The 10,923-nt window shown below is 34.7% G+C and overlaps 6 protein-coding genes across 6 annotated transcripts; 4 read left to right on the forward strand and 2 right to left on the reverse strand.

Annotated features, from left to right (window-relative positions):
* Positions 1 to 307: 307 nt before the first annotated feature.
* On the forward strand, positions 308 to 668 carry SMX2 (mRNA splicing protein SMX2; the record flags this gene model as incomplete). Its single annotated transcript, XM_020190890.1, has 2 exons — positions 308 to 334; positions 459 to 668. 2 exons carry the CDS (start codon positions 308 to 310, stop codon positions 666 to 668), a joined length of 237 nt encoding a protein of 78 aa, XP_020044972.1.
* A 119-nt stretch (positions 669 to 787) lies between these two features.
* GNA1 (glucosamine 6-phosphate N-acetyltransferase) lies at positions 788 to 1,255 on the reverse strand (the record flags this gene model as incomplete). The annotated part of the gene is made up of 1 exon (XM_020190900.1): positions 788 to 1,255. The coding sequence occupies one exon, from the start codon at positions 1,253 to 1,255 to the stop codon at positions 788 to 790; it is 468 nt and encodes a 155-aa protein (XP_020044973.1).
* Positions 1,256 to 1,547: 292 nt separating this feature from the next.
* ASCRUDRAFT_72348 (uncharacterized protein) lies at positions 1,548 to 1,980 on the reverse strand (the record flags this gene model as incomplete). The annotated part of the gene is made up of 2 exons (XM_020192061.1): positions 1,548 to 1,779; positions 1,829 to 1,980. The coding sequence occupies 2 exons, from the start codon at positions 1,978 to 1,980 to the stop codon at positions 1,548 to 1,550; spliced, it is 384 nt and encodes a 127-aa protein (XP_020044974.1).
* Positions 1,981 to 2,018: 38 nt separating this feature from the next.
* On the forward strand, positions 2,019 to 4,278 carry ASCRUDRAFT_77677 (Pal1-domain-containing protein). Its single transcript, XM_020193962.1, has one exon. It carries the CDS (start codon positions 2,397 to 2,399, stop codon positions 4,086 to 4,088), a length of 1,692 nt encoding a protein of 563 aa, XP_020044975.1. The 5' UTR covers positions 2,019 to 2,396; the 3' UTR covers positions 4,089 to 4,278.
* A 687-nt stretch (positions 4,279 to 4,965) lies between these two features.
* NNR1 (NADHX epimerase) lies at positions 4,966 to 5,766 on the forward strand (the record flags this gene model as incomplete). Its single annotated transcript, XM_020190892.1, has 1 exon — positions 4,966 to 5,766. One exon carries the CDS (start codon positions 4,966 to 4,968, stop codon positions 5,764 to 5,766), a length of 801 nt encoding a protein of 266 aa, XP_020044976.1.
* Positions 5,767 to 6,398: 632 nt separating this feature from the next.
* Positions 6,399 to 8,873, forward strand: PSY2 (Psy2p; the record flags this gene model as incomplete). Its single annotated transcript, XM_020190888.1, has 3 exons — positions 6,399 to 7,814; positions 7,999 to 8,015; positions 8,348 to 8,873. Coding segments are annotated over 3 exons (1,959 nt in total), but the record flags the coding sequence as incomplete, so codon positions are not given.
* Positions 8,874 to 10,923: the final 2,050 nt, after the last annotated feature.

Here is a 10,923-nt window from a genome sequence, read left to right on the forward strand (position 1 = left end):
AAAAAGAAGAAAAAATAAAGAAAAGATAGAGAAGAAGAAGAAAGAATAGAGAAGGATGATCAAGTTGTTTTGCTGATGATTATACATATATCGATATATTCCGTTATTTGTGTCTCAGTTTTTGTTTAGAGTGTATAGAATTTTATGGTAGACATTAAAGTTTCACGTGATCTAGATTACCAAAATTTTGATATCTCAGATGCAGAGGAAGAAAAGAGAAATAGCTTTGAATGAGAAAGAAAAGGGTGAGTTAGTCAAAAGTGATATAAAATTTGAGGATAATATTTGATATAAGATAGGTTTAAAGATGGTTTCAGCTCCTGAATTGAAAAAGGTATGATTATGTTGTGAATTTGAGAGTAATAAATGGCGTATAATTATTGGGATATAAAACTAACACATCTACATTTACCTTTACATGGACATGTAGATGTCCATGCAAATGATATTATAATTAGTATATGGATAAAACAGTTAGTATACAATTGAATGGGTCAAGAAAAATAGTTGGGATACTAAGAGGATATGATGTATTTTTGAATTTGACAGTTGACGAGGGAGTGGAAATTGGTGGATATAAGAATAAGGAAGAGAGCAAGATTCAGATTGGAACAGCGATTGTTCGGGGAAATTCTATTGTATCTATCGAGGTTTTAGACAAGATATAAAGTATGGGGTATGGAATATAAGAAAAATATATACTGAATAATAATAAGAAAAATATATACTGAATAATAATAAGATAAATCTATAAAATTATAAATCGATAGGATTATAAGTGGATTGTTTATAATTTGAAACGATAAGCCATTGAGAAACAGTCTTTATTATAACCACATTTTTCATAAAATTTTATATTTTCTTGAGAACAATCCAAGATAACTTTATAGCAGTTATTTTTTTGAGCAATATCAGTCAAATAGTTGATTAAGAAAAGACCTAGTTTTTTACCTTGTTGTGATTTTTTAATGGAGATGTCTTCAATATGACCGATTTTTCCACAATTATGAATTAATTTTTTTTCGATAAAGACCATGCCAGTTCCGACGATTTCTTGAGTTTCTTCGATGATTATAACGGTTGGGTTATAAATTGCTTTATTTTGGTTCCAATAGTTGATTTGCTCGATGAAGTCATTTTTTGATATTTCACCGACAGTAGTTAAAGTGGCTAGAGTATCTAAAACGCCCTTGTCATAGTCAGCAGCTTCCATTCTTCTGATGGTGTAGCCTTCAGGTAGTTGTGGTTGAGACATTTTAAGAGAGATAGGGAAAGTAAAAAATAATAAAAAAGTATAATATGGAGCGATCTAACGAATATGGAATGAGAACAAGTTAAAAAATAAGAATATAACAAAAAAACAATAATAGACAAAGTAAAAAAAGAGTTGGAATAGACAAGAGCAGAGGAGGTAATTGAATTTATATGAAATAGAGTAGTCGAGAAACAGGTTTATTTTTAAATAGGCTCATGAAAAGTGACTATTTTAGATTGGAAATTCCTTGAATCCAGACTTAATATATTCAGCTAGTAGGAATTTTGCACCATCAAAGAGGCTCGTGCTCGGTGGCAGCTGGCTTCTCCCGTCGGAGCCTGAAAACGGGCTGTTTGTGTGTTTTTGTGCTGCGTGTGCCTCCCGTGCCTCCTGTGCTTCTCGTGCTGCGCTCTTTCCCAATCGGGCTGTCCAACCACCGCAGGCTCATTTCCAGTGCTGCCACCCGTTTTTGTGCCCGATTGGAGCTTCCAGCGTTGCAAGCACGCAGGGATGCTACACGTGCTCTGCAGCAGGGTGTCTGCAGGATGCTACTGCAGAATGTCCAAACACTACGACAATGCAGCAACCCAGCGCTCCGGGGCGATGGAGCGACGAAAGCTGGGGATGGCGCGAAGCCGGTGCCCGTGTGAAGGCCGCAGAGACAGCACCGGCAGCAAAAGCAGAAGCAGCAGAAGCAGCAAAAACAGCAGAAATAGCAGTGCCATGGAAGCAGCTGGTTTTCTGCACAAAGAAAGCAGGCTTTCTCTGGGCTGATCTGCTCTAGGTAGCAATGTTACAGATAGTTCTGCCGTTCTCAGTGTAAATGACACCGATGGTTCATTTTAAAGCAAAACTGTGAGACAATTTAACTTCAAACATTAGACAATAATTTTTCAGCTCAATTTTCCTTGATCTAATCTAGATCAAATATAAAAGGAGAAGAAAACCAACTGATAGTAGATACCAGGTACCCAGATAGATATCCCTCGTTCTTGTTCTGATCTCTTTTGCTCTTTTGTTTTCTCCCCTTTATTCTCTTTTTGGGTTTGTCTTTTTTTTCCTCATTTTTCCCTTTTTATTCTCTTGCTATCTCTTTCTCTCTTATTCTCTTTGTCTTTTCAACTGTATATCTTCAATCACAATGGCTTTACCGGCTCGCAACGAATCAAGAAACCCCTTTGCTGACGCTCTTTACGATTCAAGTTCAATCAATAATGAGGGAAACTCTTTTTTGATCTATAAGAAGCCATCTGGAAGATCAACTAGATCAGCCAGATCATATTCACTAGATTCAATAAACGACAGTTTATCCTCAATCCCAAATATTTTTGATCATCCTTCTATTGAAGAACCTGCTATTCCCAATAGAAGCAGAAATAGAAAAATCTACCACCAACCTACTACCAATACTGCTACTGCTACTGCTCCCCATCCTCCTCTTCCTACTGCTACCAATACCAGTGCTATTAATTCCCCTCCAAGAAGATCTTTTTCGACCCAAAGAAAAAATGCTCACATTTCGCCTCCTCCTCCAAGAAAGGATCTTAGAAATTACAGTAATCAAACTGCTATTCAAAGGTCGAAATCTCTTTCAGCAAGAGAAGTCATTAATAATAAACAAAGAACCAAATCTTCGCATGCTCACCATCATCCCAAAAGAAGCTCGAAAAATAAAAATGTCAACGTTAAAATGCGTGGTGTGGACACTATCGACCGATTAGATGTCTCTGGATTATTCGGTGCATCTTTTCATCATGATGGTCCATTTGATGCTTGTACTCCCCATCGAAACAAAAATAATAAAATTTCCCCAATTCAAGCTTTTCCTATCAACGGTCCTAATTCTTCGATAAAGGGCTTAGGTCCAAACAACCCCAAGCAAAAAACCATCGATGTCATAATGGGCAACGATCAAGTTAATGATTATAATAATATTTCCAATCAAAAGTATAAGATTAATAATCATGAAAATGTTAATTCCAAAAAAGTGAATAAAATTGATGAAAATAGCAATAATAATATTAAAAATGATAATATTACTACTACTACTACTACTACTACTACTACTACTAATAATAATAATAATAATAATAATAATAATAATAATAATAATAATAATAATAACAATAACAATAACAATAATAATAACAAAAACAAAAACAAAAACTATGGTAATAATGATAAATATACGGAAAATGATAAAAGAGCACTTTCTCCTACTAGAAAATACATTGCAATGCTCGATAAAAATGATTCGGTGATTGCTTTTGACGCTAAAGTCAAAGAAATGCCAGTTCATGGCCAAATAACCATGGGGTTGGGCTCCTCAACCTTTCTAGATGGTGCACCTGCTTCTAAAACTGCTATTCAAGAGAATAAAAATATCACCGACAGCTTATCGAGAAAGAAATCTCTTTCCAGAAGAGTCCTAAGCCGCACATTATCCCACGACAATAGCAACAGTAATAACTATAGTAGCATCAATGAAGCTCTAAGTAGTGGCGATCATAATAACAATTGTGGAATAGAGAGAAAGAAATCGTTGAGTAGAAGACTTTTAAGTCATTCTAGTAATAATAATGATCTTAGACCCAAAAAAAGCTCAAGTTCCAATGACGATTTCGATAAACCAATTGAGTTTTCACCAGAAAACATGGTCAGAGCGAATTCAAATGTCAAGAGGAAGAAATCGTTGAGCAGAAGATTAATTGGAAATCATATGCACCATCACAAGTCTGAGGAGAATATTTCAAATAGCCATACAAATGGGAATAGTAACTCATTATTAAACAGAGTGAAGAGTTTAAAGGTGGGTCGTTTTAATCGATCATAATTAATGATGAATTGTTGTTGTTTTTCTTGTTTTTTTTATCATTTTGTGTGTTTTTATTAGTTTCTTGCTAAGATGGATTATTTAAATTTTGAGTAACTTGTTTAAATTTCTTTCCTTTTGTTTTATTTAATTTTTATTGATTTTTTATTGATTTTTAGAATAATTTATTAGAATAATTTTTTAGATTAGATCGATATCCTGATTGATTACGTTTTTAGTTTAATTTTTTTTTTATATATTCTTTGTTTGATTAGTATTTTAAAAAATTACTTTTTGTTTTATTAATATTAGCGTTAATTAATATGCTAATAAATGTAGAGTATCCCGTGAGCGTTGTGAGGAAAGAGAATAGGGAATTGACGATGTTTACGAAGGTTACGAAGTGAAGTGGAAAAAGCTAATTGACGGCGGTGAAAACGCAAGCAAAAGTGTCAATACAGATATAAGAAATAATATAAAACCATTTCATTTCATTTCGTTTTATTTCATTCTATTCTATTTTATTTTATTTTATTTTTTTTTATTTAATTTGATTGGGGTTAATTCTTTCATATCAATTTCAATGAATTTAGCACAAAAGTTTGCACTATTTGTAGTTGCATTATATTTTATTGTTCCGACGTATTTAATATTTTCGTATTTAAACTCATTCAACTCAGTTTTAAGTTACCCCTTTCTGTCGAGTGGGAGAAACACAAAGGAGTTCAACAGCAAAACAGCCAAAAGCAATTCCAAGAAGGCGAATATAAAAAGCAACATTAAGTCCACCACAAAGACAAGCAAGAAGGACCTCAAGAAGAACAAGACTGTGGTGAATCAGACAGAGTTAGCATTTAAGAAAAGATACACCAGGAACATCAAGATAGATATTAAGAAGATGTCGTTCCGCACCATAAGCAGCAAAAATGCGATTTTACTAGACAAGGAGTTGATGTCAACCAGCGTTGGGTTTTCGTTGGACCAGTTGATGGAGCTCGCAGGATTGTCAGTAGCAGAGAGCGTTTACAAGAGCTATCCCCCCAAGACCCACAAGAAGATGCTCATCATAGCAGGGCCAGGCAACAATGGCGGCGATGGATTGGTGGCAGCCAGACACTTGAAGCTTTTTGGCTACGAACCCACGGTGTACTACCCCAAGCCTTCCAGTAGCTTCAAGGGTCTCGAGACACAGTTGCACCGGTTTGGGATCCCCATCATCACGATGAACACAGACAAGATCGATCCCACAAAGCAGAAGTTCATTTTCGACGAAAATGTGTTGCGCAAGTTGCTCGAGGAGAGCGACGGCATTGTGGACGCCATCTTTGGCTTTTCGTTCCGACCTCCTCTCCGGGCGCCTTTTGACCAGATCTTGAAGATGGTGAAGCAGGAGAACGAGCAGTTGCTGAAGAAAAAGCTCAAGCCCATCATCTCCGTCGATCTTCCCACCGGCTGGGACGTCGACAAGGGTCCGTTGCCGGAGTACGACGAGTGGAACTTATTTCCGCAGGTTTTGGTCAGTTTGACCGCGCCCAAACCCGCCGCCGTGGAGTTCGTGCGTTTGGCTCACAACTCCGCCGCAAAAGGCCGGATCAGACACTTTTTGGGCGGTCGCTTTGTGAGCCCCGCGTTCGCCGACCGGTGGAAAATCGACGTCGGACGCTACGTCGGCACGGAGCAAACTGTCGAGTTGAAGTAGGCGGCCGGCCACGTGCCCACCCGGAATTACTACAGGCCATTTTACAGTCCCAATTAATCACCAGATATAATCAGCTCCAGCAAATCCAGCAAATCCAGCAAGACTTACAGACCCCATAGACCCCACTGCCTCTTCAGCTCCCGACCCCGACGCCAGCGGCACGCCTTCTCCAGAATACAGCAGCACCTCCAGTCTCTCGCCCATTTTCCCCGGCAACACTGCACCCCCTCCAATTCCTCTCTGGTGTCTGAACGCGTGTTTTCCACCACCACCACCATCAGCTCCACTTATCTCCATCTCGCATCTCCCACTGCTGCTCTCTGATCCAATTTCCTGGTCACTGCTTCTTCATTGTGTAATTATATCCCAATTACCTCCAGTTTCACACCAACCTCTGCGTTTTGTTGTTGTTTTTCGGTTCCAAATCATACTATGCTATCAATTGACCCAAATTTTTGATTGTCTAAACTTTGTTCCATCGCAGCTCATCTCATCTTATCCCATATTACCTTGCCTAATTCTGTCCTACCCTCACTCTTCATCCTCTATCTTATCTTGTCTTATCTTATCTTATCTCATCTCATCCCTTATACTATACTATATCTTATCCCAACTCACATCCTCGCCTCACAATGTCCTCGTTATCCTTCAACGCTTCCTACTTCCAAAACCACTTCCAATCTCCCAAAAGAGTTAAAGTATACTACTTGATCGATAACGACTGGCAAGATCAAGGAACCGGCTATTGTCTTGGTAGAATTGAAAACAAATTTGCTTACTTAATAGTAAACTCGGAAAACAACGACGACTCAATTCTACTAAAATCAAAAATTGAACCAAACACTCAATACCAAAAACAACAAACTACTCTCATAGTATGGACTGACTCATCGGGTCAGGACATTGCTCTAAGTTTTCAAGAATCAATAGGCTGCTCTCTACTATGCGACTTCCTACTAAGTGTCCAGCAAATCTTGCAGCCTTCCATCTCTCTAGTCTCTGTCACAACCACTGAAAATGGCGAAATCAACGAAGTCATATCAAATCCAATAGAATTTCCTCCAAACCCTTCCCTAAATCACAAAAATCTACTAAACATCTTAGACATCCTAATAATAAACTCCTCCACAGCTTTAGGCAAACTATCAATGGCAAAATTCATCCACGAAAACAACTTTGTTTTAAAACTAATTAAAATCTTTCAAAAATCTGAGAAAAACCATCTTCTCAAAAACTTGCACATTCTCTTCAACATTATCAAAACTTTAATTCTATACAATGAAAACTCAATTTTTGATCACCTATTCGACAACGATATAGATTCCTCAATCCAATTTTCTGGCTCAAATAACAACAACAACAACGAATCTGTCATAACTAAATTCTACAAAAACTCAATCCTAATCAACATAATAGGCATACTAGAATACGATCCTGATTTCCCTCTCTTTAAAGCTAAATACAGACAATTCTTACTCTCAGATTTAAGATTCAAAGAAATCCTTCCAAACTCAAATTTCAACTCAAATCTAAACTTCATCAACTTCAAAAAATTACTAAAAAAAACATTCATCTACCAATACCTAAAAGACGTTGTGCTAGCAAGATTTCTCGACGACGCAATGTTTACCGTAATCTCAACCATCATCTACTATAACCATTGCGACATCATCAAATATCTAGAAAAATCAGACTTTTTTCTAAAAAACATCTTCAACATCTTCACCGTCAACAACTCCTCCCTCTACAACCTAGAAGAAAAGAGAAACACCCTCAAAATGATTTACCAATTCATAACAATGTGCAAAAATATCCAGCAGCAAGAATCTAAATCCGTGTTCTATAAATCTCTCATCAAAAATGGCCTATTCAAAATGCTACAATTCGCTCTAAAAGATCTTCAAACTGACTCAAGAACTCTAGCAACTGAAATCCTTTTGGCAATAACTGACCAAGACGTCCTACTAATAAACCACATCTACAAAAAAAACATCAACACCAACAACAGCATCATTACTAATGATATTAACTTAAACTCCCAAAATGCCGTAAATAACTTTTTTAATGATCTAAACAACCTAAAAGAAAACAACACATTTCTTCAAACTCATCAAAAAGACATATTAAAACAGAATCAATCTGATCAAAAAGAAATACCAAAACAAAATCCAACTGATCAATCGCAAAAATCAAACGTAAATGATATAATCAAGGACATCACTAATGATACAGAACAATTCAAAGACGATGTCCTTAAAAAAAAGAAAAAAAACACTTTACTAGAAAATATCGATCCACAAATTGAAATAAATCTGAATGTAGAAACTAAAAATTCTTTTCAAAATATTTTGCCTGAAAAAGATAAAAAAAAATCAACAATTACAACTACAAATACAAAGAAAAATACAAATGAAAAAATTAAAGAAAATACTCTCGAAACTTTTATTCCAAAAAATGAAACCAACAATAATTCGGAATCTCTTAATAATAATATGAATAACCAAACCACGGAAGAAATACAAATCAATAACTTTCACTTGCAAAATCAACAACAAAACTTAAGACTATTCACAACTGGAAGACCTGAAATGATACTATCAGATGACATGTCTTTGCTACTACTTTTAACCGAATTAGTATTACAAGAAAATAATTCAGGATTAAAAATTCAAATATTCGAGGCAATTAAAGGATTATTAAACATTCCAACTCCATCATTTAATGATATTTCCTTAAATAACCATAATTTTAATATAGATAACAACGATCAAAAAGAATTTGATCCTAGTTCTGATTTTCGTTCACCGCCATCACCAGACTTTTATAACAAAGATTTTGAAAACAATAGAATCAATTTTAGAATGAACAACGTTTTGCCTCCAATATTAAATTGCGATTACTATTTTGACGCCTTTTACAAAATTGTCGCACCAAAATTATTTTTTCCAATTATTGCTTTAAATAAGCAATCACCACTGCAAACTTCAAATGAAATAGGCGGAACTCAGAAAAAAAGAACAAAATACGATATCACTTTGTTCAATAACCTTTGTGATTTGATATCTTTTTGCTGCAATGAACATAGATTAAGAGCAAGAGCCTTTTTTCTTGAAAACCACGTACTATCAGGTCTTTCAAAGTTGATTCCAAAAGAGAATGGATTCAACTTGCAAATTAGATTGTCTGCTATTCGCTGTTTTAATAACGTTTTACTGCAAAACGATGATTATTATACGATGTACATTATAACTCAAACAAAATTATTTCCTTTTGTATTAAATATTCTTGTGGAAAACAGAAACATGAATAATATGATCAACTCTTCCTGTCTTAATTTTTTAGATAATATGGTGGAATTTTTTAAGAATGATGATAGTGTGAACAATAGTAACAGTAGTAATACCATGAATGGGGCCTGTGAGACAGCCGATGATAATGTCGTTGACTCTGGTGTGTTGACTCAAGTTGAAGATAAAATAGACATTTTGAATAATAACTTGTTTAAAGATGAATCAATCTCAGGAGAAGACCGGAACTTGAGCTTGGAAAATGATAGTATCAATATCATGAACAACAATGCCTCTAGTATGATTAGTTCTGGAAGAGCAGGCATTTTTGGATTCAAAAAGAGGAAAAATTATAAAATAATTATCACATACCTTGCCAATAATTTTAAAGATGATCTCCTGATGATTAATTATCCAAAAGATGACATATATATTGGGGATGAAATTATTGAATTAGCAGAAGAGTTTTCCAAACCCAAAAAGAAAAGCTCTGTTAGTACTATGATTGATAATGTTTCAGATCCAAATATTATGAAAAGTACAAAATTACGATTGATTGACCATTATAAAGAAAATGAAAAAATTGAAACAGATATTGATATTCAGTTGACTCAGGAAAATCAAGAAGAAGAAATCGAATTTGAGAAAAACAAAATCAACGATAACGAATCAATAGAGAAGCAGAAAATAGAAACAGAACTGATAGATACTGGAGTTTTAGAGGACAAAAAGGATGACTTTTTAAAAGATAATTGCACAGAAAATAACGAAAAACAAAATGGAGAGAAGAAAGAAACGAAAATTGAAAAGAAAATTGAGAAAATGAAAAAGAAAGGAGAAAAGGAATTACAAATTAATGATGCAGTTGAAAATGCCAAAGAGCTTAGTTTTGCTGAATTACCTACAGTAGAAAATAATAAAAGCAAAGAGATTTTATTGTTAATAGAGAAAAGTTCTGTGTCTGAAATGAATAGAATTCGAGAAAAACGAATGAGAGAAATAGATGATGATTATGGTGATGTGTTACATGAAAGCAAGAAAGTTTCTTCTCCAATTGATAAAGATTTGTACAACAATACAGTTAAAATGAAGTCAGCTTCTCCTTTAACCGACCCTGTGTCAAAAGACTCTTCATCATCATCTCCTTCTTCACCTTCTGTATCTTTTTCATCCTCTCCACTATGCGAACTCAAACAATTGGAGAATGATAGTTTGAACCCTAAATCGGAAAAGCATTATAGTTCTAAATCGAAAAAAACAAAAACATCACCAAAAGATGGTTCAAATCAAAGAAAAAAAACTATAGCAAAAAAACTATCAAAAGCTGGAAAAAAAATAGCTTCGACATTTCGAAGCGAAAAAAAAGATAAATAAAATTTATGTTTTAAATTCTTTGAAATGTGATTTTTTCTTTGAGTCTCTATAAAATTGTTTGAAAATATTAATGATTTTATTTTTACTTTTACTTCTACTATATTCATTTTTATTTTTCGTTTTGTTTTTATTTTATATATATTTTGTTGTTTAACGTTTTCTTTATTTTGGATGCTCCATTAATGTTTTTTTGCCTTGTTCATTTCATTTAATCTTATCACTTTTTTGATTATATCTAATTGTTTGAGATGGAAAAACTTATGAGTTATTACCAGATAGTAAGATGATTCTTTTGGTGTATTATTATATGTTACTTTATAAATACCGTTGACATAATCAACAAGATTGCAACACAAATAAATGTAAATACTCAGTTGGCAGACACAACACAATGCAACACACTATAGCTTCGAGCTCTTCTCCAATAGAGCCTTCTTGAGTGTCTGGGGATACACACCAGGGCCTGTGGGAAAGCCTCTGTGCCAGCTGCCACCAT

The sequence above is a fragment of the Ascoidea rubescens genome (genome assembly GCF_001661345.1).
Source record: "Ascoidea rubescens DSM 1968 unplaced genomic scaffold ASCRUscaffold_16, whole genome shotgun sequence".
NCBI lineage: Eukaryota > Fungi > Ascomycota > Saccharomycetes > Ascoideales > Ascoideaceae > Ascoidea > Ascoidea rubescens.

Bases quoted from the DNA above. Each gene is read 5' to 3' on its own strand.
- ASCRUDRAFT_77677 (XM_020193962.1), top strand. From the start codon at position 2,397: ATGGCTTTACCGGCTCGCAACGAATCAAGAAACCCCTTTGCTGACGCT.